The sequence below is a fragment of the Perognathus longimembris genome, chromosome 6, assembly GCF_023159225.1.
Source record: "Perognathus longimembris pacificus isolate PPM17 chromosome 6, ASM2315922v1, whole genome shotgun sequence".
NCBI classification, from domain to species: Eukaryota; Metazoa; Chordata; class Mammalia; order Rodentia; family Heteromyidae; genus Perognathus; species Perognathus longimembris.
Genome location: NC_063166.1, coordinates 75,335,997 through 75,363,594, shown reverse-complemented (window position 1 = coordinate 75,363,594; position 27,598 = coordinate 75,335,997). Strand labels below are relative to the sequence as shown.

At 52.2% G+C, this 27,598-nt stretch overlaps 1 protein-coding gene across 1 annotated transcript; it reads right to left on the bottom strand.

Moving 5' to 3' along the window:
* Positions 1 to 857: 857 nt before the first annotated feature.
* On the bottom strand, positions 858 to 26,419 carry L3mbtl1 (L3MBTL histone methyl-lysine binding protein 1). Its single transcript, XM_048349448.1, is given in 23 exon segments — positions 858 to 3,667; positions 7,678 to 7,740; positions 8,188 to 8,345; positions 10,277 to 10,326; positions 10,434 to 10,631; positions 10,820 to 10,919; positions 11,243 to 11,357; positions 11,714 to 11,824; positions 12,029 to 12,045; positions 12,048 to 12,113; positions 12,923 to 12,999; positions 13,325 to 13,476; positions 15,437 to 15,528; positions 15,835 to 15,970; positions 17,229 to 17,333; positions 17,798 to 17,886; positions 20,656 to 20,740; positions 21,378 to 21,492; positions 21,693 to 21,840; positions 22,053 to 22,194; positions 22,535 to 22,761; positions 22,947 to 23,083; positions 26,368 to 26,419. Coding segments are annotated over 22 exon segments (2,517 nt in total). The 5' UTR covers position 23,083; positions 26,368 to 26,419; the 3' UTR covers positions 858 to 3,532.
* Positions 26,420 to 27,598: the final 1,179 nt, after the last annotated feature.

Sequence of the window (27,598 nt, the reverse complement as noted above, 5' to 3'; positions counted from 1 at the left end):
TGGCTCAAGTGGTAGAGGACTACTAGCCTTGAGCACAAAGAGGCTCAGGAACGCAGGCCCTGAGTTCAATCCTCAGGCCCCAGTGTCTCCAGTCAGGTTAAGGGGAGAAAACAGGCTCTTGGACAGCTCCCTGCCTGGCATTCTGCTAGTCAATTGACCTGGAAGAGCCACAGAGCAAAAGAACTAAGGATACTGACATGACTGAGCATGAAATTTCATCCACATTCCTACCTGATGACAGACCTTAAATTCTAACCACTCAGGTTGACATTTGCCCACCTGAAAGTCTGATGGTACTTGAAAACATCGAAGGCTCTAGTGGATTTTCACTGACCATTTACAGGATGTTGGAGATCAGGCCTTTTCCACATTGCTGTATGGGGACTCTCATTGTGATGCTTCACTGTAGGCAGCTATACTATTATCCTTTGTTTCCTGTCTCCCCCTCCCTCCTCATCCTGCGGTTTGAACATAGAGCCTTGTGCTCTTGCTTGACTTTCTTGCTCACAGCTGGTGCTCTACCACTTGAGCCATTCCTCCAGTTCATCTTCTATTTTGCTGATTAATTGGAAATGGAGTCTCACACACTTTTCTGTCCAGGCTGCCTTCGAACCATAATCTTTAGATCCCAGCCTCTTGACTAGCTAAGATTATAAGCACAGCTACTGGCACTTGACTTCTTTCCTATCTTTTCAATGGTATGAAATAGATCATCAGGACTCTACCCAACAGCAAGGTGACACTTGGGTCCCTTTCACGAATGGCAGCTCAGGTGTTCACTCCATGTTTTCTGTGTGTTTTACCTGGAAAAGAGAAACAGACTCTGGCTGTGTGTATCATCCAGTTGTCTGAATTTATTTATGTTGTTTCAATACACTGACAAATCACTCCACATTTTGCTTGTAGCTTTTTCTCCCTCAAGAGTCACTTCAGTTTAAACCAGAGAATTCTCTTAAAGATCACAAGTGTGTGTGTGTACACACACACACACACACACACACACACACACACACACTACAAGGCAAATACAAAATAGGCAACCCACCAAAGTGCATGTGAAGGAAAGTGCAAACAGGTTTCATTTTCAAACTCTGGGACCATTCTCTCTGCCTTAGATGTTAAACTGAAGTCAGTCCTGACCGAGGCCAGGGCTGGGCAGGGGCTGGGTGCAACTGCGGGCCAAAGTGTAAGTGGCTACTGGCCCTGGAGAGCAGGGCACAGGGCATGAGCAACTGCCGCCCACTCCCTCCCCTCCCGCGCTCCCAGGACAAGGTGCAACGATGCTATTTGGGGACAGAGCAGAGGTGAATGGGCCGTGGGATGGACAGAGGCAGATTTCTTTCCACATTTTTTTTAAATGATTCCGTTTCTTTCCAAAGAGTTTGATGGTAGTGCGGAAAGTGGGGAGGCCTCAAAGTCCAGATGCCTGGAGGCCCTATCTCCAAGGCCTTTGGTCCATCTGACCTTTCCCATAGGTAAGCATCACTCACCGATTCACAGGTAAGGCCACCCTGGTCCCTCTCCCTAGAAGCAGCTATGTGGTCCCATGCGCTGCCTCTGAGTTCTTGCTGCTCCCTCATCCCACAGCCAGGGAGCAGCTCAGAAACAGGCTAAGACCAAAGAGCCACTGAGTTCCACGATTTCCATTGCAACGAGGCAGCTAAGGGAAGGGAGTGCAGACTTGCTCCTCCCTGCTCTCAGCCAAGGGGCAGTGATGTCACCTCTGGAAACCCAGCCTTCCTTGTGTCTTCCCAGCAAGGCTGTGCTCAGGGTCATCCCTAAAGTCTGAAAGCAAAACCATATGCTGAGGTTCTTCGGAGGCCTGCTGGGGGCTGAATGGCTGACCCAGAGAAGCTGCTGGTCCTTGGGGGGAGAATCCCCTCGAGGGCTGTGGCAGGAAACCTATAGAGCTGCAGCTTTGCTACTTCCAAGGGAAAAGAAAATAAAGCTTTGTATTTTCACAATAGCCCTTGACAGACACAACACCGAGCCTCACATCTGCACCCTGTCCAACATGCCTGAGAGTGTTGTGTATACACACATCCACATCCACACACACATACAGACAGACACACACAGGTCACATGACTGCGAAGGGGCCTCAGGAAGGCCCCCTGGGCTCCACAGCCTGCAGGCCACCTCAGCACCTGAGGGCACAGGGGCTTTGCACTGGCTCCAGCCTTCACACGGGGCTGACTCCGCCTCGGCGCTGGCCCTCTCCACCTAGGCTGGGAGGCAGGCTTGGCAGTGGCTCAGTGGAGGTTGGGTCTACGCTTGGTTAGAGAGGCCCAAGTCCGAGAGCCCCAACAGGGACACAGCTGGCAGTGTAAGACAGATGGAGGGGCAGAAGGGCTTCAGGGACCTGGACAGTTCAGACAGAAGAGTTTGCCTTCTAGACTCCCAACTTTAAATGGTTTTTGTAAGACTCCTCAAGAGTAGTAAACATTTAAGGGCCAGATGGAATGTGACATGGCGGGGGGTTGGGGGGCTGTGCTGTGTGCTAGACAGAGTGCTACATTCTCCTGGCAAGAGGCCTGGCAGGCGGAGGGCCCTCGCCCATGGGTAACACCTTCACTGAATCCACAGCTCAGAAAGGATGCTCTCTCAGCACTTGAAATACTGGGCTGCTGGAGCTGCCCTGCTGGCCAAAGACCCCAGGTTGCCTGATATCCCCTGGGCTGCTATATGGCCTGGCCTCCTCACCAAGCATGACTTCCTCTTCTCTAGCCACAATGATGAAAAGGTATGGCACACCTCACCCTCTTGCCAGTTGTAAAACAGACTCCAGCCATCTGCTCATTCTGTTGGAACTAGGCCCTGGCACTGGCCACTTCAATGCCAAGGAGTCCTGAGCTGGGAATATTCAAGAAGCATCTTGGCTCTGAATCTCCTCCACTGATGGGCAAAAGGGAGAAAGACAGCCAGAGATGACCGCCTCCCCCCCCCCGCCCCCCAGTGGGTTCCTGATGGCACACTTCCAAGGCATATGGGAAAACCATAGCATCTGGCTGAACCACAGCTGGAGCACTGAGCAGGATGCAGGTAGCAGAGAACGGGTATAAAACCACAGGCAGAGCGGTAAATGTGTAATGTGTGTGGCTGGGGCACTTCTTGGTAGAAAGAAAGGAGAGGAGAGAAGAGTATGTAGAGATGTCAGAGGAAACAGAACCTCAGGTTACAGAACTCCTACCAGGCTTAGCCTCACTGCTAAGAAAAACAGCCTTTGGTGCCAACTGAGTCAGCTGGAGATGTGGGGTGCCTGTAATCCACCCCAGTGGTCACCCCCAGCCCAGTCTCACCCTCACTGTGCAACGGAAACAAATGAGCTCCAGGACTGACAGGAGCAAGGAGCCAGACTCCCCCCTTTCCCAGGCTCCTCTGCTCCCACACACCTTCTGGAAATGCTTAGCCCTGGTCAGATAAAGAAGGTGAGGTGTGCAGGTGGAGGAATGAGGAACTCAGGTTGGGAAGGAAGCATCAGCTGAAGAGGGAGGCCCAACAAGGAATGGAAGGAGGCCCAGCCCCAGGCCAGTCACTTTAAGGTGTCATCAGCATTTTTGAACATGAGAATGGCGTTATAGATCTTCAAGGCTGGGCCCAGCTTGACGCTCATGATCTTCACAATGTCCGCCTGTGTCAGCAAAAGGAAGGCCTCGCCGTCAATCATCTGAGGGGTTGGGAGAGGTGGGTGGAGGGCGGGGGGGGGGGGGGAAGGTGGCGAGGGTTGTGGGGACGGAGTAAAGGAAAGGCAAGAGGTGTATGGGGAGTCGGGAGGGGAGAAAGAAAATGGGAATAAAGAATGTGTTATGGTGAGGAGAAGGGAAGGAGGAGGGAGGAGAGAGGAAGAAGGGCCCGGAGAAAGGAGAAGGGAAGGAGAGAGGAGAAAAGGAAGACAGCCATGGGGATAGAGAAGGAAAGAAAAGACAGCCACTGGTTCAACTATGTTATGTGCATGCATGCTTTCTCTCTCTCTCTTCCTGCTGACCAGTCTGAGTTTCAGCATTTTTTTCTGCAATATCTGAAACCTGTTGCTGCTGCTGCCTCATTGTGGGACCCAGTACAAAATGCAAATGCAAATGCATCACCAATTTCAAGATAGGATAGCTGAGCATGAAGCCGAGTGCAGAACTCTTGTAAGTGTAGGGTCTAGGGGAATGTAGGGGCTACAGGCCCCTTTAAAGCCAGGCTTGCCCAGATTCTAAGCTGTTTCATCTACCTCACAGGTTTCCCAGAACTCACTATATTTGTGTAATGACCTCTGAGTCAGTAAGTGTGATTAACATCTTTGAAACAAAGCAGAAACAAAACAAATGAACATAAAACAACAACAAAATCCTGCTACTGTGGTTCTCACAACATGGCCAATGAAACCTTTGGTCCTTCGTGCTGCTAATAGAAGGATTGGCATACGCTGTGTGTACTCCAAGGTGGTGCAGTACAAGGTTACCCACCACCCATCAGAAAGAGAGAAAGAGACAGAGAGAGAGAGAGAGGTGCAGAGAGAGAGAGAGGTGCAGAGAGAGAAAGAGAGGTGCAGAGAGAGAGAGAGAGGTACAGAGACAAAGACACAGAGACAGAGAGAGACAGAGTCAAAGAGACAGAGAAAGATCAGAACCTGAATCTAAGCGAGGCTTTAGTCCAAGCTTCTATTTTACAGGAAATATAGACAATTAGAAATGTAAGGTCAATGACATCACATGGAACCAAGACAAATTCAGAAGTGTACATTCTGTGAGACTTTTTAAAATGTCACACACACACACACACACACACACACACACAAACATAGACACAAATGAGAGGGGCTATGCTAGAATAGAAGCTATCTAAGTCAGGTGCCAATGCCTCATGCCTGTAATCCTAGCTACTCAGGAGGCTGTGATCTGAGAGACTCTTATCTCCAATTATCCAGCAAAAAGCCAGAAGCGGAGGTGTGGTTCAAGTGGTAGAGTGCCAGCCTTAAGTGAAAAAGCTAAGCAAGAATGCAAAGCCCTGAGTTCAAGCCCCAGTACTTTGACATGCACACAAAAAAGCAAGTATTTTAGGAGATATAGCAACCAAAATCAGTTATGGGGGCCTTATTTGCATCCTGGAAAAAAATCTGCCCCCCCCCCCCAAAATGGTGTGGCAACTGGGAAATTTAAATAAACCTGGGTATGGTATGATAGCCAGGAGCTACTTTTGGTGTGTCAATGGGAGAGAGATATTGTGGTTATATGGAGAAAACCTTTGGTTTCAGAGATGCAAACTAGGGTACTCAGGGGTGCAATATCTTGATGGCTGTAATTTACTTTAAATTGCTTCATCCTAAACCAGCAACTATGGTGAAGCAGCTATGTGAAATGCTGCTAATCATTTAGGGCTTACACCCTAGAGTAGAGGCAGGGATGGAAGAAGCTAGTTGTAGAGATAGAAAGAGTGGGAGGGGGAGGCTGAGCAGGCTACAGACGTGGGGAAAGGAGAATATTCACATGTCCATGAACAGGAACACTGTGCGTATTCATAATTTGGCTAAATCTTAGTAATTACAAACTACAAATACAGATTGAAACACATAAAGATCTCAAAAACATTACATTGAGCAAAAGGCATATGCAGTCTGACTTCATATATATGACTTCAGAAACAGGCAGAGCTAATCTGTAGTGCTAAAATGACAACAGTAGTTGCCCTTTGGGGTCGGGGCTGATGAAGAGAGCCTGAAAAAGATCTTTCTGGGGCCAGGAGTTTGGCCTAGTGGCAGAGTGCTTGCCTAACGTGCATGAAGCCCTGGGTTTGATTCCTCCACACCACATACACAGAAAAAGCCGGAAGTAGCACTGTGGCTCAAGTGGAGGAGTGCTAGTCTTGAGCAAAAAGAACTCAAGGACAGTGCCCAGGCCCTGAGTTCAAGCCCCAGGACTAGCAAAAAAATCTTTCTTGTATGATGGAAATAAGTGTGGGGCTCAAGTGCACATTGGATAAAATATATGGGGGTAGGTAGACTTTAAGATAAGTGCATCACACTTTGCATTTCATCTCAATGAAAAACTAGGTTGGGTTAGAAATGTGGCTCAGTGGTAGAGTGATGGCCTAGAGTACATAAAGCCCTGGGTTCAATTCCTCAGTACCACATAACCAGAAAAACCAGAAGTGGTGCTGTGGCTCAAGTGGTAGAGTGCTAGCCTGGAACAAAAGAAGCTCAAGGACAATGCCCAGGCCCTGAGTTCAAGCCCCAGGACTGGCAAACAACAACAACAATAACAAAACATCTAGGCAGAAGGAGTGACACTGATCAAGATGCATTGTTTACAAACTGATTGGCTGAATTGAAATCCTTTTGTACCACTATTTAAAGACAACCTTAAAAAAAACAACATCTGGGGGTAGAAGGTAGACTCAGTTGGTAAAGCATGGGCTCAGCACGCATGAGGTCCTGAATTTAACCTCTTTGAGGTTAAACACAACAACCAAAGAAAACATAAAACCTAAAACAACCTGTGCAGGCCAGAAGCTATTCAATGTGCTCCATGTTGGTCAGAACTCACTGGAAAGAGGAGAGTAGCTGGGGGGCACATGCATGAAGATAGGATTGGCAGGACAGGGCCAAGGGGAGCCCCCTAAAATGGGGAAGAATCAGGCTGTGCTAGTCCTGGAGGAAGAGGAGCTGTCCACTGCAGGCTGGATGGCTTGGGCAGCAAAGCACACATTCCTTGGGAGGAAGGATGCATATATTCTTTTTTGGGGGAAAAACTCCCTTAAAAAGAACCTCAAAGATCTTTCCTAGCCTCGGACTACAAATTAAGAGAGTTCTGAGAAAGCTCTTTATTTATAAGAGTGAACTATGCACCAAAAGTCACAACCAACACTTACAGAGCCTCTCCCTCCCCGACTCAGGCTTTCTGCTATAGTAACAGGATTGGTGTATGACTAAATAATATTGCTGTATATGTACACACACACCAGTGACATGGCATCTAATTATACTATATGTCCTGGCAGAATGACTCCTTCCTCATTTCCAGCACTCACTGTGGCCTTGCCCTGTGGAAACTTCACTCTGTCTCTGTTATACAGAGATGCAGGCTCAGAGGTAAATCGAGAGAGCTGGGACTCTCCTATAGACTGTCTCCAGGGCTGCCATTCTTTTACCTACAGCTCACTGCTTCTCCATCTCTGCTAATCTCTTGGATCTTGATTTTAGTATGTGTGATGACCCTTGCAGTAAACACTAATACCGGTGCCATTCAAAAAGAGTCTTTGTTTTGAGGAGTGTAGTTCAATGGGAATACACCCAATTAACCTGTGTAGAGCTTCGGGTTCCATCCCCAACACCCCAAATCCTCAAATCCTTCAACTCACTGCCAGTGGTGAAGTTACATTTGAAAACAAGACTGGGCAGAGAGCAGAGAGTGAATGGAATCTTCTTGTCCCTGGGCAGTTTTCCCTCCTGAAGATGATCTGAACACAGGGTGACACACCCCCCCCCAACTGGGCCACCATCCATACCAGGTTCTTCCCAGACATGTGGGTCCCTATGACTAGTCTTGGCCGTGTGGGTAACAGAGACTCCTTAGCATGCATGAAGCCCTGGGTTCCATTTTCTGGCCAGAGGAGTGCTGATGAGGGCACCTACTTCCTGCTGCCTCAAGGACACAGTGACCTTGTCTCTGTCCCCCGTCTGCACTTGCACCTTACCTCATCCTTGAAGAGGCGTGCTTGGTCCTCACAACCTGTCAGGGTCTGAACGAAGCCAAAGACCTTGGAAAGCAGAGAAGCTGTGTTGACAGGGGAATGGACTAGGACTGCAGGGGAGGGCTGGCCTTGGTAGACCTGGGGCTTCGCAGCTGGGTCCGTGTTGCTTGTTCTCATCAGCCCCAGAGGATTCCTCGCGTCTCCATGCTGGTGTGTGTGTGTGTGTGTGTGTGTATGGCGGGGGGTGGGGTGGGGAAGGCCCCTTACTCCTGAGGTCTGGGGCTAAAGCCCAAATCTTCTACTGGATCGCTAGCCAGGGTGGCAGCATGGTCCCTGGCCATCTACCGTGTGTGGCCGTGTGGGACAGCAGCTCTGTTGGCCACACTGGGTAGCTAGAGGGAGGGATGGTGGAAAGGATGGATGCCGACAGGAGTGGCATGAGGCTCCACCCAGGACTTGCCTCACCAAACGTAGTGAGGAAGAGAGGAAGAGGCTGAGGCGGGGGTGTCTCACCTCCTCGATGGTCCACTTGGAGACAGTGGAGGCCGAGATGCCCGCCACTCCCGGCAGGAGTTTGCAGTGCTGCTCCCAGCACAAAGAGAGTGAGCGGTCAGGGTGGGTGGACAAGGCCGACATGAAGAAGGACTGGTGTACCACATCAGGAGGGAGGGCTGTGAAGCAAAGGAGGGGGCTGGAGGGGCCGATGTCAAAGACCACTCACATCCAGGCCACCTGAGAGGCTGACGGGCTCAGATGACGGGCCCTGGGCCCCTCTGGAGGGCCTGCAGAGCCAAGAGACTGACCAGCATCACTTGCTCCGGTCAAGGGAGCTGCTCACTTACAGATGCTCTGACTGGCTGGGTGATTCTCAGCTCATCCGTCTGGGATGCAGCCTCCCTGCCTCTAGCCCTGAAGAGGGTGTCACTGAAGATACTGCTCTCGATGCCTGCCATCAGCTTGGTCCCTGCCTTCCCTCCCTCAAACACCCTTGGCTGTCATAGGTGTGTTCCATTGGCTCTTTTTTCCTAAGTCCTTTGGGTCCTGATCGGCTTTCTCAGAGCTGGCCCCAGAGCCCTGGCTGGCTCCCCAGACCCACTTCCTGCTCTGCTCGGGAATCCTGGCCCTGCAGATCTGGTGCTGCTCTGCCTGGCCTTTTTCTTTGGCAGGCCTAGCACTCACCCCCTAGGGCTCAACTCACCCTGGCTGTTCTAGCCTCAGGCCATCCTGGGGTTTGAACTCAGATCCTTGCACTTGCTAGGCAGGCTCATTACCACCTGAGCCACATCTCCAGCCCTGAAAGCTGCTTTCTTACTGGCTTCATGCTAATTCCTGATGTTCGTGCATGCAGTACCTCTGTGGCCCCCTCTCCTCTGTGGCCTCTGCTGCTCATCTCACTGTGCCACCCTCTCCCTAAGCCTCTCACCGGACTCTTGTTCCTTTGCCCCAAGCCCCACCAACAGGCTTCTGGGGCCCTCTTCCCTGCTGCCCTCTGCTGGCCAACGCAAACTCAAGCACTACCCCCAGCCCCTAGCTTCCTAATCATTATTAACCAGTTGCTGCTTCCCCTAACTATCCCACCCCCCTCTCCTGACCCAATGGGGCATATCCAGATTTCCCCCAAGATCCACTAGCGTGTCATCCACCTGGCTATGGTCTGGCTCTTGCACACTGAGTTTGGACCTCTTTGCGCCTTGGAGAAGGTCAGGATGACCACAGTCAGTTCACTGAAAGCTTCCCTGATCTTTCTTCTCAGAGCATAGCCAGGCTTTCACAGGCAGTCATGGTGCCTTAAAACAGCTCCAATAACTCAAGCAACCAACCCTCTGTGAGGTCTTAACCACGGGCAGCCAAGTCCTCTGCCATCAGGGGCCCACCTCATGGGACAGTCACACCTCAAGCCTGCACAGAGGAGTTGAATGAGGCATCTCCTCCAGAAGGGTGGATGGTAACCAATATCCCTTCTGGGCCAAGGGGAAACTCTGCAGAGGTCACTCTGTCCTTGAAGTGTAGCTGTGCCTTCGTGAGTGCTTCCTCCTTTGAACACAGTCTCAGATGCTTTCTAGAAAGATGGAGTTCCTAAGAACTCTACACAGTTGGTTAGAGGGCGCCCTCTGGAGGTCAGATTTCAGTTCTGCAATGGGAGCTGACTAGGTATACAATGGTGAGCAGAAGTGGGGTCCACTAGCATCTGATTCGAGGCCAGCCAAGACCTCATCACGCAGGTCTGAGGCTGCAGGAAGAGCCCCTGTCTCCACCAAGAAAAAACAGTATGAAGCAGCAGCAGCAGCAGCACCAGCAGCAGCAGCAGCAGCAGGAGGGAGTCAGGTGAGAGACTCAGCAGTAATTCTACCTATAGGTGGTGTGCTGGACACCTAGACCATCCCATTCAGACCTCCCACCACACTGCGAGATAAGAACTATCATCATCTGCATCTGACGAGTGAAGGGTGCTGAGGCTCAGGAAGACTGAATATATCTAAGACAGACTGTATAAGCCCACAGCCACTAGGCAGCCTCGGCAAGCCAACGAGCGAGGTATACAAACACCAATCCTGTGTGCTCTGTGCCCACTTGTGGGGGGGAAAAGAGGACCTACACTTACTCTGGAAATCTTCCTGGGGAATCTTGCGGTACTTTGGAGGCCGTCCGATCCTACAGAGAAAGGAACCAGGCCCACAGCAGGGACTCAGTGGCTGGTGGGCGAGGACGGGAGGCCCCGCACCCAGAAAGCCCAGGCCCTGATTCCCTGGCCTCCGCACCGGCCATGATGGCGAGGCTTCTTCCTAGGGGACAAGCTTGGGAGGTTCCTCTTCCGGGCCGAGGCCTCTGAGTCAGACAGATCCGCTTTCAGCCTGCTCTGGTTCCTCTCGGCCAGCGGGCAGCCCGAGAGGCAATGGTGAGCTGTGAACTTGCCCGTGACGTGACCAGAGCCATCACAGCCAGGAGTCGGACACTTCCTGGGGAAGAAAGTCGAGTGCACCGTATGAACTCAGCTCTAGAGGGGGCATCACCACTCACCACCCTGAGGGCCCAGGTGGGCTCCATTTGTTCCCACGGAGCCCTCCCCAGCTCTGGCCCTTGTGAGAAGGTCTTAGTGAACTGTGGGGGTCATCCCTGAACCATGCCTGAGGGTCTCTGCACTCACCGCTGGTGGAAGTTGTACTTGGAGGTCCTGGGGTGTGGCGGGCTCCTGTAGCTGAGGGGGGAGCAGTCCCCAGGGGAAGCAGAGTTGGGATCTCTGGGTCCTGGAGGGGTAGGGAGAGGCGTTGGCACAGGGTCCTAGAGGCCGGGACATGACCTCTGGAAGGTAGGAGGTCAGCTCTAGTAGGAACTAGTTCTCAGAGACAGGGATCTGAGCCAGGCTGGGCCACCATTTGCCATAGGACATCTGTTTGACTTGGGGAAAGAAAACTGTGACCTGCAGCTATGCCCCTCAGTCTCTGGGCCTAATTCTTGCTTAGTGTAGCAGGTAGTCCTGGACAGGGAAATCCGGATCGTGGAGCTACAAGAAGGGAGGGTTGTCAGGGGTTGGTGGGAGGGGAGAAGACGGAGTCCTGGGGGTACCCACGGAGAGGAGGCTCTAGAGGATGTCCTGTCTTGGAGCACCAGCCTGCGGGGTGGATGTCTGGATGGTCAGCATCGATCCAGAAGTCATAGTTGTGATTCCAGCCATCAAAGTGGAGCTGAAGAAGAAAGGTGCTCGAAGGTCAGACATTTCTCTGGCAGCCCAGCTCAGCTGGGAGGCCCTCTAGGCTGCAGGAGCCTCTCCCCTTCCTTGGGACTTGTGAAAATCCCAAAGGCCAATTCCACTATCAATGGTGTTGGCCCACTTTTCCAAGAACTTCAGTTTATAAATTATAGTAGCAACTCTAATTAATCTCTGGATAGGATTAAGACTTATTAGGCCCATCTTACAGATAAGAAGAATAAGTCTCAGAGAGGCCCACAAAGATCACTGATGAGGAGAGAATGGCTCATGCCATGCACTTTTACCAGTCGATAGAATGTCTGCTCCCCTACCCTGGGGTCCCAGAACCACCTTTATCCGATGGTCCTCCACATCTTCCACACTGGCCACTCGAATCAGGGATGGGTTTCTGCGGTCTACTGCCTCCAGCTTCATGTTCACCAGGAAGTTGTGAGGGGGTCGCTGCAAGGGGACAGTTGCTTTCATGCCAAGGCCCAGCTCAGGAGAGCTGAGAAGGGAGTCCTGTTACTAGGCCCTCTAGGCTGCCAGAGAAATCCGTAGCCCAACCACTGGGGGTGGGGGGGGTGGGGGGGCAAGAACCCCATCCTGGTGGCTGAGAGTTCCATTGCTTTCTGAGCTCAGCTCCAAGGCGTGCATCACACTCACCACTTTGAAGGCCCAGTGGGCACAGCAGAAGTCCCAGTTTCTTCTAGATACTTCTCCCAGCAGAAGCTATCAGGGTCTGGGTAGTCTGGAGAAGAAGGTGAGAGCTGTGGCCAACCACCCAGGTGACCAGGGAAATTCTTTGCCCCTAGGCAGGAATATGAACATGGAAGGGGCAGAGACTCCCCTACTGAGGGATTGGGTCCTGGTGAGAATCAAAGCATGCAGTGCCCTAAGAGCTCACAGGTCTGTCTGGGAACCACAGCTCCTGTCACCTGTGCCCTTCCGCTCCCTTTCAGTCCCATCTCAACCGCTATTGCACTGGGGCTAAAGACCCTCCAGGGAGCTTCACTTACTTTGCTTTAGCCCCTATGTCTGCTGAGGTAGGTCACCTAAGTTTCTCCCCTTAAGTCTAACCATGGTCAGGGGTTGACAGGATAGTCCAAAAATAAAAATAAATCAAAGGGTGGGGTGCAGGTGGCTCAAACCTATAGCCCTAGCTACTAAGGAGGCTGAGCTCTGAGGATCAGGGTTCAAAGTCAGTCTCGGTAGGGCATGTGGCTCTTATTTCCAATTTAACTTCCAAAGAGCAGGAAGTGGCACTGTGGCTAAAGTGGTGGCCTTGAGCAAAAAATAAAACAAAACAAGAAAACCATGAAGGACAGCACCCAGGCCCTGAGTTCAAGTCTAAGGATCATCTCTCTCTGTCTCTGTCTGTCTGTCTGTCTCTCACACACACACACACACACACACACACACACACACACAGATTCTCAACAACTTGGCCAAGAACCTGAGGCTCCAGGCCCTATTTATCCCTTCATTCTGACCCTAAAGAGGCTCTTAACAAGGTGCTGGAGAAGGGCAGGGGGGTGGGGAGGTGGGCTGCAGGGTCACCTTGTGGAGGGGTGAGGGGCTTCCCTTGCTTCTGGCACCAGCCCACTGGGTGGATGTAGGGACTAGTGGGATCACACCTGAAACCCAAGAACGCATCACTGGTCACTGTCCAAGAGAAACACAGAGGGCTCGTCAGCCACACCGTGTTGTTTCAGGCAGCCGACAAGGGTCAGAGAACTGCCACATTATCCCTAATATCGAAGGGACAGTTGTGGTGAACATGTAATGCTGAGCTGTGTGGCTTATGAACACAGCTCAAATCCCCAGGACAGGTCGTAAACCCCAGCCAGAGTCTGAATGTCATGAGTGGACTGACTGGGGCCCGCTGGTACCTGAGCTATGAGAGGGGTTGTGCCCCTGCCCCCCCCCCCCCCCGCCGATCAAGTCTTGATCCCCCACTACCAGTAGTCATAAGTATCGTCCCAGTTGTCAAAGTGCACCAGGAAGCGGCTGTCCACCACGTCGGTCACACTGGCCACGCAGACGAGGGATGGATTCATGCGGTCAACAGCCTCCAGCTTCATGCCCACCTGGAAGCCCAGAGGTGGGGGACTCTAGGGGTAAGAAGAGGGCTGCCATAGCCAGGCCATGTCTAGCCCAGAGCCAGCCCAGAGCTGAACATGGGAGCATGTTATATAGGAGGCCTGCCTGGGGAAGGCAGGAGCCTTGAAAAAAGAGCAAGAAAGGAAGAAGTAGGCTGCGAATAAGGGTTCTTCCAGGGCAGAATCACCAGCCAAGTCTAGGCCCAGCAGGGACTTCTGGTGCTTTTACCCAAGGAATCTGGCAGGCTGAGGACAAGTCTCCTACTGGAACAAGCCTGGCCTGGCTTGGCCTAAGACAGGCAGTTGGGAAGGGAGCACTAATGAGTTCTTTCCTTAAAGGGAGCAGGGAGTAGAGAGGGAACAAGTAGTAAGTGGGCATCTGCCATATTCCAGGCAGAAGACCTCCGCCATATTCCAACAGACATTACCTCTTGACATGTTTACCATGATTCGACAGGATAAATAGTATTATTCTCATTTTACAAGTTAAATAGTTTGACTCAGAACACAATGCTAGTTAGTGGCAGGGTGAGGATTTAAACCCTGTCCAGGCACAGGTGGCTCACACCTGTAAGCCTTGCTACTCAGGAAGCTAAGATCTGAGGATCACAGTTTGAAGTCACTCTGGGAAGAAAAATCCCTAAGAGTCCAACCAACCAGCAAAAAGATGGAGAGACAGAGCTGTGGCTCTAGTGATGGAAGTCTAGCCTTGAGGGAAAAAACTAAGGGGCATTGTTCAGGCCCTGAGTTCAAGCCCTAGTACCAGCTCCCACCACCACCACCCCCCCCCCCCAAAAAAAGAGAGGTAAATAGTTCAACTTAAAAGTCTGTGCTGCCTGTCACAGAAACAGGAGGGACCTTGCCAGTCACCTGTGAATTTGCAAGAACGGGCTCTGGGGTTGGACTAGGGTAGAGGAATAACACTGTCTGAACAGCATGATGGCGCAAGGGGACCTTGAACCTTCATTATGTTAAGTGTGTGTGTGTGTGAGAGAGAGAGAGGGAGAGAGTGCACATGCATGTGTTTGTGGTGCTGGGGATTCAACACAGAGCCTCATGCATGTTGAGCAGACAACTCTATCAGCTCCCATAGGGATATTTTCAATAAGAACTCCTATATCTTTTGTATCCTTTGCTTGGGATTGCATGTGAGACACTTTGACTGTTAAAGCTGCCAGCTGCCTTTGAAGGGATTAAAAGGCTGTTAGGAATAAACGGGAGCCTCAATGTCAGCAGAAAAGAAGTTTGTGGAATAGATTTGGACCTTAAACAAAAGGACTGAAGAAGGCAAAGAAGAAATGAGTGATATGTGAGTGCCCAGGCCGAGGCCTCTGGGCTTGGAGGGAGAATCCTGCAGTCGGGAAGGGCTTATGGTTTGAGCGTGTTCTCCAACAGCTCCTGGGCTGGAGGCGGGATACTCAGTGAGATGGTGTTGAGAAGCAGTGTCTAGCAGGAGAGAATTAGGTTGGGGTGGGAGTGGGAATCACACCTTGGAAGATATTAATGTAGTTCTTGAAGAACCTTGGTTAGTTCCATTGAGAGAGAATCTTCATTTGAAAAATTCACCAGTAATCCCAGAATCCCTCTGACTTCCAAACTCACCCTTCAGATCTCTGATCTCTTCTGTGGGCATTCCCACCTCTGAGGTACCATTGGCCTCTAGAACCATGAGCTATACACAAACCTCCTTCATTGACACGTGATCTAGTCTTGAGTAATTTGTTATAGCAACAGAAAATGAGGCAGGACAGGGTGGGTAGAGGGAACTGGGACAAACTAGCCCCAAACCTTCCCTCTCGGGGAGCTGACCCTTGGCCCTGTCCAGCTGCTCCACTAGTACGTGACAGACCAGTAAGCTGACAGCACCAGAAGATGAGCTCTCTTCTGATGAGTCAGATCCCCTGGGCTGGCTGCGGTGACTCTGGCCCAGGGGGCTGGGGGGTGACGTCCACTCTCGCTCAGGGTCACTCACATGGCTCTGGCTCACAAACAGGTGCTTGGGGGCGGCCTGAGCTCTTGTGCTGCGTAGGTACTGGCTCCAGCTGAACTCTTCCTCCTTGTAACCTAGGCCCCTCGGGGGGGAATGACAGAGCGCTGTGAAGAGGCTAGGCTGTTTTGAGGGGACCCCCACAGTGAAGCAGCAGAACTGGGCAGGCCTGAGGATCCCCACAACCCTTAGGGATCCCCTTGCCAGAGCAGGGAAGAAGCAGAGTGAGCACTTAAAGGGCTTCTGCCTTGGCTCCAGGGTAGGGTAGTCCTATGAGCATATGATGGAGAGGCTGGCAGGGTTGGCGATCATGGGAGCTGACAGGGATGGAGAGAGGATTTGAGGAACTCACTGCCCCCAGGACCAACTTAGGCAGGCCTTACCTTTGGGAGGTTGCAGCTTGTGCCCAGTCTTCTCAAACCAGCCAGCAGGATGAATGTCGGGGGAGTTGGCATTGACCCAGAAGTCATGGCACTCAGAATACCCATCGAAGTGTAGTCGGAGGCGGTAGCCACAGACCTAGCCCCATGAAGGAATCACAGTGACCCCAGTGCCAGTGGGTGACTGGGCCCCTGACCCTCACCACTCCTGGCCTAGCCTGTGGGCTTGGGGCTTCGATGCTGACAAGATCCCAGCCCTACCTCCCTTCTCCTTCCCCTTCCCTCTGCTTACCTTTTTTCCTGCCCACTCTCCTTCTATCCACTCTCCTCTCCTCCCCCTGCCATCTTGGACTCTATCCCAAGCTTCTCACTCATCTTACAGCCAGGCCAGTTCATGTCCTCATGAGCCCCGAGTGCTGGCGGCAGAACAGATTGACTCTTGGGCCTCCTGCCCTCCTGTGCCCCGGATGGGACTTGGAAGGGGTCACAGGCTCGAGACTGCTCAAGGGTCTTGGTGGCCTTTCCTTCTGCTACCTCCTCCACTGCTCCCCACTCAGACACTCCACTCTGGGTCCCCTCAGCATGGTGGGGGCTGGCTCCAGATGAGTTCCACTGCTCAGTTCAGTTCAGCTCTCTAGTGTTGATTTATGACTAAATCCACAACCTTTGCCCACTTTGTGGCTTACTGCTTCTCTCTCTCTCTCTCTCTCTCTCTCTCTCTCTCTCTCTCTCTCTCTCTCTCTCTCTCTCTCTCTCTCTCTCTCTCTCTCTCTCTCTCTTCTCTCTCTCTCTTTTGGCCGGTCTCAGGGCTTGAACTCAGGGCCTGTGCCCTGCCTCTGAGCTTCTTTTGCTCAAGGCTAGCATGCTACCTCTTGAGCCACAGCACCACTTCTGGCTTTTTCTGTTCACATGGTACTGAGGAATGGAACCCAGGGATTCCTGCATGGTAGGCAAGCATTCTACTGCTAAGCCACACCCCCAGCCCTGCTGCTTCTCTTCTTAACAGTAGTGGCCATTGGACGCAGGTTCTGGCACTTGACATTCATGTGTTACGCTCCAGTCCTGGCGGTGCCTGAGGCTCCTGTGCATTCACAGCTCCCTTCGGGGCTGCCTTCCTTCCTCTGCTCTGTGCTGCTGCTGCCTCCTTGGGTCGAATGAAGCACTTCTCTCAGCCACGCCTTGGCATGTCACTACCATGGAACCAGTTTGACTCCCCCTAGGGAATCTGTCCACAAGTTCCTCAAGAATGGACTGTAATATTTCATCTGTAGCACACCCTGTAGTATTTCATCTGGTTTAAACTCTTTCCTCTGCATGACAACTTCATCCCCTGAAAGACTGGGTTCCCCATGCCCCCCCCCCTGCCCACCCTTGTGCTACACCGAGGCCCTGCTCACCTCGGCCACTGTGAGGATGAAGTACATGGATGGGTGCTGAGGGTCAATGCCTTCCAGCTTCATGCCCAGCTTGAAGCCGTTCTTGTTGTGAGTGACCGCCTGGGACTGTCAACGCACAGAGTGGAGAGCACCCAGCTTCCATCCAGCCTTATCCTTGCCTGGCAAGCTTGGGGTGAAGGAGCTGCCTTTAGGCCCCACCCGCCTGGCATTCCTGAATGAGGCATCTTGTCTGTGGAATCGGCCATGCAGGGATCCAGAAAGGAACAGAAGAGCGGAGGGGCAGGACTGGACTTAAAAGCACGCTCTGGCACAGCACACAGAAAGCTTAGCAATGTGGCTGAGTAGAGGCACCAGAATAAAAAACCTGCATGCCCAGCAACTGGGTGAGTGTGGGTGTCATTTCCCTGTTTCTTTTCATCCTGGCAGCCCCTGATGGTGTCCCAGGCACCTAACAGCCTCTCCCCTGTCCATTCTGCCCATCAGACAGAGAACACCAGAAGGCCTGAGTCTGGAGGTGGTCCTTGGGCCAGGAGGACAGGCTCTCCCTCCATGGGAATTGCTCAACTCACGTCCTGGAAGAGGTTGACGGGGGCAGTGACGGCCTTCTGCTCCTCCAAGTAGGACTCCCATGACCAGCCCTCCTTCTTCTCACCTGACACTGAGGAGACAGAGGAGAGACACACAGGATGACTCCGGGGCTGCCCCTGCCCAGGCTGGCTTTGAACAGTGGTCCTCAGATCTCAGCCTCCTTGGGAGCTAGGACTATAGGCCTCTGCCATTAGTGCTTGGATCTTCATTTTTTTTCCCCTAATAACTTTCCTATCACTTTTACCATGGTTAGGACACATTAAAAAAATGAATAGTAAGAAGATGAATAACTCAATTATGTTTTTCGAAGGTAACTTTGAGAGAATGGGGGTGTGGCTCAGGGGTAGAGCATGTGCCTAGCATGTGTGAGGCGATGGGTTTGTCCCAGCACTGTGAAAAATGAAGAATAATATATAAAAATCACTGTCAGGAAGCAGAACAGGAATCTCTGAAGCCGAAAAGGCTGTGACAAGAGATACGTTGATCCTAGGGAATGCCACTACAGACATTCGATCTAGATGTGGACAGAGACACCACGTGACAACGGTGCATGACATCTACCTGTTGAGATGATTAGAACAGCTATTAATAACTAAATAAGTTGTAAAGAGTTTTTGATAGCATGTCAGAAAATGATTTTTCACCCAAAAGGGTAGCTGAAAAGATGAAGGAGCTATTTGAGAGAGAAGGCCTGAATTATACATGAGCTACACATTACTAAGTCTTAAACAAACCATTAGAACACTCCAGTGATTCTAGATGTGTCAGATAAACATCTTCAGACACAATATAAATTTCTACCTACTAACATAGTTTGCTTCCAGAAAGAAAAAAAGAGAGGAAAAAAGAAAGGAAGGAAGAGAAAAAGAAAGGAAGAAAAGGGATAGAGGGGGAAACACTGAGAAACCAGTGTCACACTAATGTTCATAGTTGAGATAGTGAGCAGTATAATTTTGGGCTGACAGTGTAGCTTAGTAGTAGAGTGTTTGCCTGGCATATATGAAGTCCTGGGTTCAATTCCTAGTACTAAAAGAAAACCAGGGGCTGGGAATATGGCCTAGTGGCAAGAGTGCTTACCTTGTACACATGAAGCCCTGGGTTCGATTCCTCAGCACCGCATATATAGGAAACAACCAGAAGTGGCTCTATAGCTCAAGTGGTAGAGTGCTAGCCTTGAGCAAAGAGAAGCCAGGGACAGTGCTCAGGTCCTGAGTCCAAGGACCAGGACTGGCAATAAATAAATAAATAAATAAATAAATAAAACAAACCAAAACACTGTACAAGCTAACACAGCAAAGCTATAATAACATTGATTTATACATTTGTTTTTGGAAATTAAGATAGAGTAGTTGGGCCACAGTAGAAAGACAAATCTCTTTTCTCACTGTGTAAGTCTGTGAGGCTATAAACCAAAGAGAGATATTAGGGCTAAGTATTAAGACTCTAGAGGAACTATTTGGGTGAGACAGATATACAAATTTTATTTGGAGCCAGGCGCCAGTAGCTTATGCCTGCATCCTAGCTACTTGGGAAGCTGAGATCTGAGAATCATGGTTTGAAACCAGCTTGGGCAGGAAAGACTTTTATCTCTGATGATTTAACCACCAAAAAGCTAGAAGTAGAGTTATAGCTCAACTGGCAGAGTGCTAGCCTTGAGCAAAACAACTCAGGGACAGTGCCCAGGCCCTGAGTTCAAACCCCAAGACCGACACACACAGATGACATAATTTATTTGGCTCTGGTGGGCAGAGGTTGAAGGGAAAGTAGAACCTTGGACACAGCCCCGCTCCTCTGGCCATGACTGATCCACTGAGGCAGGATGATGATCTAAGTACTGACCTAAATTTTCTGGTTCTTTCTGAGATGGGAAAGATGACTCATGCAACTGAACTGAAGTCCAAGAGTAATTGTCAGCATACAAATCATCTATTCATCTACTTGAACAAACATTAATTGAGAACCTACTCCAAACCAAGCTCTAGGCTAAGCAGCTGGGATGCAGTGATTAATAAAACCAACTCAGTCCCTGTGTTGATGGAGTCTAAGGTCTTGAGGGAGAAAGACATTAACCAAATTGTTTTACAAGTGTGATCAATGCTACTTAGCTCTACTTGACAGTTGTTGCCTGGGAGCACTGAGGTAGTAAGATAAAAGGCCTAAGGGATGGAGCTGGCCATGAAGGTGATCTTTTTGTAGTGTTCTTAGAATCAAAAGGTCAGAATAAAGCTGGGCACTGGTGGCTCATCCTTGTAATCCTAGCTCCTCAGGAGGCTGAAGTCTGAGAATTGTGGTTCAAAGCCAGCTGGGCAGGAAAGTCCATGAGACTCTTATCTCCAATTAACCACCAGAAAATTGGAAGTGGCACTGTGGCTAAAAGTGGTAGAATACTGGCCTGGAGTGAAAAAGCTCAGAGACAGCACTCAGGCCCTGAGTTCAAGCCCCACAACTGACAAACAACAAACAAAAGGCCAGAATAGGGACCAAAATAGGAAGGTCAAATCAATGACCAGCGTGGGCTTGCCTAGACCATCACAGAAAAACAATGCCATGTGGTGCCAAAGATGCTGCTCAAGTCTTCAGATACTGAAGCCAAGACTAGGCTGGCAATAAGGCCTACTCACAATTAAATAACAAAGAATAAAGAAACACATGATATAACTGCCAAGAACATACATATACAATCCAGCAATGCTCTTACTGTCTCCTGTTCACATATCCTAACTAGTGAGCATCTATGTATGTATCAAATTTTAGCACATCCATGACCTCTCCTCCAAACTCCCACCACACACACACACACACACACACACACACACACACACACACACACCCATCATACCAGGCTGGCTGCTGCTCCATTCCTCGCTCTCTGGGGTGGTAGTAGTGGTGGCTTGTCTCTCTACCTCCTTTCCTTCTTGCTTCTCCTGTAGAAGATAAGCCTATTCTCAGCATCCTGTCCTCAGCACTTGCAGTGGAGGCCCAGCCTCTGATTCTACCCTTTCCCAGGCTCTTGGATATATGGTGATCTGCCCTAAACAGGTAGAATTCCTTCTAGGCCACCCAGTAGTAATAGCACCGGTGGGTAACTTGGGACCACAGCACAGGTTCCTATGAGCACCAACCCCCAACCTCCCAGTCACACACCCTGACAAACTCATTCCCAGGCAGGGAAACTGAGTATACAAACATCTGCTTTGTGCTGATTTTGCCTGCCTAATAGATGCTTTGTGCTGTCTATTCCCACTTCTGCAGCAAGAGGTCTATGTTTCCGAGCCTCTTGACTGTGTTCTGGGCTTCAGGAACAGAGTTTTCCACCTTTCACACACACCCACTTTGGGGCCAGTAATAGGAATGTGCCTTAACTCTGACACTAGGCTGACGTGGAAACTCCAGAAAATCAAAGATCAATTTATTTATTTCTCTTCAGTCAAGTATAGGACTTGGCCCAAGATGGAATCTAAAACCAGGATGAGTCATAATGTCTTGGACTCACCAGGTAATGGGAGCTGAGGAATGGGCTATAGCCTCCCCCTTCCCTCTCCAGGGAGGCCTTCTTCCTACCATGGAAGACTCTGACTCCTCTGATGGGCTCTGGTATTCCCTGTGCCTCCTCTTCTTCATGGGTTTGAGGAGATCAGATACATGGGTGCAGTTTGAGTTCTCCACGATGACTGACCTGAGGGAGGAGCAGCCTCAGCGAAAGCAGCACCTATCTTCCCAGCTACTCAAGAGGCAGAGATCTGAGAATCACGGCTGGTAAACCAGCCTGGGTTGGAAAGTCCATGCATCACCCTGCCTCCCTTCTAAGCCTGAGCAGGAATGGGGCTTTGAGGGCTGAAAACAGAGCAAGTAAAGCTGGCACCCCCTGCCCCTTACCGCTCCTGGAACAACTGAGGGCAGCCGTTGTTGGAAGAGCCAAGATCTGGACCGGTATCCTGAGGCTCGCACGCCTGGCACCGGCAGGTGCTGTGATCCTCTGTGGAATCCCGAGGGGGCTCTTCTGGAAGGTCCTGAGGGGGGTCCCCTGTGGAGGGGGCCAACTGGGCCTCAGGGTTTCCACCACTTTGCAGCCTCACCATGGTCTCTTCTTGGTGCTGGACAGACCCTCACCCCCATCCCCAGCCTTCTCCATCAGGACCATCGGGACCACACCCCAGCCCAGGGTCCTCAGGGAAACCGAGGCCTTGCCCACCCTGCTCGGTGCCCCAGCTCAGGGCCCGAGGACCCGGCTCCTACCCGGATGCTGGGTGCCCGGGTCGCCACCCCTCGCAGAGGCCCCGCCATCTTCACGTTCGGTCAAGCCCTCTCGCCGCCGCTCGGGGTTCAGGGGTTGCTCCACTCCCACCATTTTCAGCGGCGTGTACTCACTTATCCGGAACTGGGGCGTGGGAGAGTCTGAGGATGGTGACCCCTGGACCAGCCCTCCAGCCATCTGGGAGCCGTACGGTCTCCAGATCCCTCATGCTACCTCATGTTCCTGCAAACCTGACCTCGTCCCTCCAAGCTCCGCCCCCAAGCACCTTCACACCCAGTCCCAAGGCGCCTCACTCTAAGGTCCGCCCCCAGGGCCTCAGTGTGTTTCAACCTAAGCCACGCCCCTAAAGCCCTGCACTCTCAGCACCAACCAACCCCAGGATTGTGCATCTCTTCCAGCTTGAGTTTTTCCAGCCTAGGCCCCGCCCCTCAGGCGTGCCTAGCCAATCCCTGTGGGCACTGACCCGTAGGCCACTCCCAGGGGGCGGGGCTGAAGCCTCAGTCCATTCCAACAGCCGTAATGTGCTGGCACTGGAGTTGGGCCCTGGTCCAGCATTCATCTGTGGCAGAACGGTGGCTGTCACTGGTTCGCTGCCAGACCCTCGTTCCAGGGCGCCCACCTGGATTGGCTCCCTGGAGAAGCAGGACACGTCCAGGGTCCTACTGGGCAGGCCAAGTGTGGCTGAGGTGGCTGAGTGGATATACACAGAGAGACATGGCACTTGGTGAGCCCCGTGGCCCTGCCTCAATCCTGCTACGCATGTGTAAGCAGATGAAAAGGCAGGTGTAGGGAAGTTACAAGTGTTAATCCCCCCTCCCCCCACCACTTGAGCAGGTACGGAAATGCTATTCCTTGAGATACCTTAATTGACCTACCTGGAAGGATGAAGGCAGTTGGGGGTAGGTGAGGACCAGAACCTGAGCTGTCTCTAGCCACCAGGTGCACACTAACCTCCCCTGTGGAAGGGCCCTTCAGTGTCCTCAGCATCTCCATTTCTGCATGTCCCTCCATCCTGATGGGTTACAAGCCAAATGCAGGCAGCCTTAGTGCAATCAGGAAGGGACCACTGCTACAAAAGCAATGGAAATGGGAAGGGAGGTAGAGCTGGCCACCCTCAAGCCAGCAATCTGCAGAGAAAGGCCTCAGCCCTGAAGAGATCAGGGTATCCTAAGACCAGCACAGGGTTTAGTTCCTGGTTCTACCCAAGTCACTGTAAGAACTTAACCAGGACAGGCACCTCCACGCTGTCTCTGTGAGGATGGTCAGCCTAGCCTGGGTGAGGGACTTGGCAGGCAATGTGTGCTGAATCTGGAAGCATAGTTCAGACTAATATTTTTCTGGCTAATATCCTCATGAATGGTCCACATAAATTAACCTCAGACAGGGTCTAGCTATACAGCCCAGGGCAACCTTGAACTCTACATTCTCAGTGTTGGTAGTATAGGCATTCACTGCCACGTCTGACTCTAAATTCGCCTTACTCACCGCCCCCCCCCCGCCCAGAGTTACCCAAATCGGAACCCAGGGCCTTGTGCTTATTTTGTTTGCTTGCTTGCTCAGCTGGTACCCTATCACTTGAGCTGTGCCTTCAGCCCTGACTTTTTTACTTGTTATTTTGGAGATGGAATGTCATGGACTTTTCTGCCTGGGTAGGCTTTGAACCACAATCCTCCAGAACTCAACTTCCCAAATACTTGGGTTTTAGGCATGAGCTACCAGTGCCTAGACACATTCACTGACTTTTTTTTTTAGCCAGTTCTGGGGCTTGAATTCAAGGTATGGGTGCTGTCCCTTGGCTTTTTCAAGGCATTCCTGTCCAGGCTGGCTTTGAACCACAATCCCCAGCCTCTTGAGTAGCTAGGATTACAGAGTGAACCACTGCTTCCCAGCTTCATCTCATTCTTGTCCCCGCCCCCGCCCCCCCACTTGCCCCATTCCATTCCCAGTAGTAGCACTCTTTCTTTTTTCTGGGGACTCAGAACCTTTGAACACTTGGCTCTCCTTCATCCACGTTCATCCCAAAGGGAAATGGCACAGGGGGAAAGCACTGAGAGATACATGTCACACTAGTGTTCATAGCGGAGACAGTGGCCTGGTCCCCATCACGTTCTTTCACGCCCTGTGCCCACCACTCTCCCCAGCCTCAAGCACAAAGTAGAGCCTGACACACCTGTTGCGTGCATTTGTGTGTCTAAAGATGGGGCAGGGTGAGAACAACATTTATTCAACACCTAAAATGTGCTGTGCACTGTTCCAGGTGCCTTACCAGCACTGCCGGGATTTTTGGTGATGATGGAAATGTCCTTCCTATACCTATGCTGTCCATTATTGTAGCCACTAAACACATGCAGCTACTCAGTACTTGGAATGTGGCTCCTGAGACTAACTGAATTCAATTGGTCATTTTATATAAATTTATTTTTTTGAGACAGGGTCTTGCTACAGTTCTGGCTGGCCTTGAACTCATAATCCTCCTGCTTCTACCTCCTGAGTTGTGGGATTGCAGGTGTGTATCAAGGCACCTTGTTTTAAGTCTGAATAGCAACAGTAGCGATGACCAATATTTGGACAGCACAGCTTTATAGACTCATTACAATTGGCTTATCAGTGCATCTTTCAAAACCCATCTCAATGTGTGGCCACTTCATGTGTGACCATGCCAGTCCTAACCACAGTCAGCCTTCCACTTCCGGTTTTCTGGTGGTTAACCGGAGATAAGAGTCTCGTGGACTTTCCTGCCCTGGCTGGCTTTGAATTGCGATCCTCAGCTCTCAGCCTCTAGAGGAGCTGCGATTACAGGGCCTGAGCCATCAGCGCCCGAACAATTCTCTCCACGGCCCTTAGTATGGAATCGAAGTCCGTCCTCCCCCCTCACCTCATCCCCCACCAGTCTTCCCTTGTCCTCTGCACTTGGAGGAGACTTTGGTCCCCCTCTGTGTTGCCACCATCCCAGAAAGCTTATTTTCTAGAGTTTAATGGGTGAAATTGAGCTGGGGATGTAAATTTGGAAGTCATCCAGTACAGACAACACTTGGAACACAGGCATACAGAGAGAAGAGTGGGACCTTGCTGGAGAGACCCTCACAGGGTGAAGAAGGGAAGGAGAAAATGTGGTGGACTGAGATGCACCTGCCATGAGCTGGGTCCTGGGGATACCGGCGAGGAGGGGCCAGGTGAGCGGCCTCACCCAGCTACTCTCGTTCAGATGCAGCGCTGACCAGGGGCTATGGAGGGAGGAATGCCCCTATGCCCTTGTCCTCACGCAGGGCACCTCTGCAGCGCTCTCCCTTCACGACACGGGCATGTCCATTTCTCTGCCTCATTTCCGAGGTCTTCACAAGGCCACCCCCACATTCCCATTTCTCTCAGAGTCTGGTTTCCAGGGAATCCGACTTAGAAGACCCGCGCCTCTCTCCCCAGTCCGGGGCAGTGCCTACCGTGCACGCTCGACGATCACAGAACCGACGTGTCCACGGAGTCTCGCTGCCTGCCCGTTCCCCCCCACGCCCTTTCCCTTCTAGGCCTCGTGTTACCAATGAAGGTCCGAGGGCGCGGAGTGGGGTGGGGTGGGGGTGGGTGGAGAGCTTCGCCCCCGAGGCCCACAGCACGCACCCCACACCGTCAGCGCCTGGGGCCGCCGCGGCTGGGGCGCGCGGGGCCCGGGGCGGAGCTGGGGCGTCCGCACCCGCCGCCACCTGCCGCCCCGGGCCCGGGCCCTGGAGCGCGGCAGGCGGGAGGGAGGGCGGGGCGCTCGCCGGCCGAGCCCTGGGCTCCGCGCACAACAGTTACTTTTTTAAACGTCAAAATGGCGGAATTCTTTTTTTAAAAAAAATTATTATTATTTTCCTTTATCTCCCCGCCTCCCCCCCAAAACACCCCATTAAATTAGAAATCCCATTTTCCATTAAAAAATATGGAGAATCAATGGCAAGAAGAAGAAAGTTTGCCAGATGGCCCATTTCCCAGGCAAACCCCCAGCGCGACCCTCCCCAGCCCGTCCTCCACCCATGCGAAACTCTTCACTGATGACATTTCTGGGGAGAGGGAGCCGCCGCCGCTCCCGCCCCGGCCGCGGCGGGGGTGGGGGGGTGGGGCGGGGAGAACGCGGGACCGGCTCGCCCGGGAGCCCCGCCGCCGCCCAGCCCACGGACGCCCGGGTCCGCCGAGCACCGCCCCGGCCCGCGCCCCGCTGCGGGCGCGGGGAGCAGCGAGGACCAGGGGTGTCTGGGTGGCCGTGCGGGCCGCGGCGTGCCAGGGTGGCCGGGGCCCCAGCCCGCCCGCCGGCGCGACGCTTACCTGCAAGGCCGGCGGTGGCTGCCCCGCGCCGAGCTGCGGCGGAGCCCGGGCCGCGCGCCTGCGCGCACAGGGGGGCGGGCCCGTCCCCGCGGGACCCGCGCCCGCCGGCCCGCCGCGCCCGCGCTTCCCCCGGCTGGCCTGCCCGCGAGGCCCCGGCGGCTTCGTGGCGCAGGCCTGGCGGCACCTCCCTCTCCCCAGGATCCGTGTGCTGCGCAGACGGGGCGGGGAGAGATTCTGCCTGCAGCGCTGGCAACGGCACGCAGCCGTGGTGAGGACCCCGGTCCAGAGAGCCAGCGGAGGGGCTCCAAGCTGGCCAGTGGGTGACAAGGCTGCACCCCCAACTGCACAGCCCCCCCCCCACGCGGAGAAACAGAAGTCCAGAACACTGGACCCCCTAAAGGGTGGGGGACGGGTACCGCCAGAGGAAACGAAGGGCGCCCTTAGCTGTGCCAGCCCTGGGCGAGCCCACTGCCACTGGCTGTTGGTGTGACCTGGGAGCATCACTTTGTCCTTCCGGCCCTCCATTTTCAACACTCTAAAGACCCCCCTAAGTAAACTAAGATTATATAGTTCTTCAGTACTAGTGTCTGTTGTGGTGTTGACTTGGGCAAGTCATAGCGCTTCCTCAACTTCCTTGATTGATCTTTCTGGCTCCAGTTGACCACTCGTTTGTTGTTGTCTTTTTCCATACCAGGGATTTGAACACAGGGCCTCAGGTTTCCTAGGTTAGCTCAGCATTACTGAGCCATGCCTCTGGTGCAAAAATGCCATTGGTTCTTGTATAACTAAACACCGATTCAAGCAATTCAAGAGTTTAAAAGATAGCAGGCTACAAGAGGGAAACAGGCCGTGTATCTCTAGTACTTAGCACAAAGGGTGCTCCATAAATACTAGTGATTAACTGATGTACCTCAAGAATTCCAGAGGCCCCCACTCTCACCCATGGGCTGGGAATGTGGCCTAGTGGTAGAGTGCTTGCCTTGTATACATGGAGCCCTGGGTTCAATTCCTCAGCACCACATATATAGAAAAAGCCAGAAGTAGTGCTGTGGCTCAAGTGGCAGTGTGCTAGCCTTGAGCAAAAAGAAGTCAGGGACAGTGCTCAGGCCCTGAGTTCAAGCCCCAGGAGTGGAAAAAAAAAAATCCAGAGCCCCAACCCCCCTTCACAACTGATTTTTGGTCTACTTATCTACAGAAAAGGTCATGACTCCCAGTCCGACCTCTAGGCTTC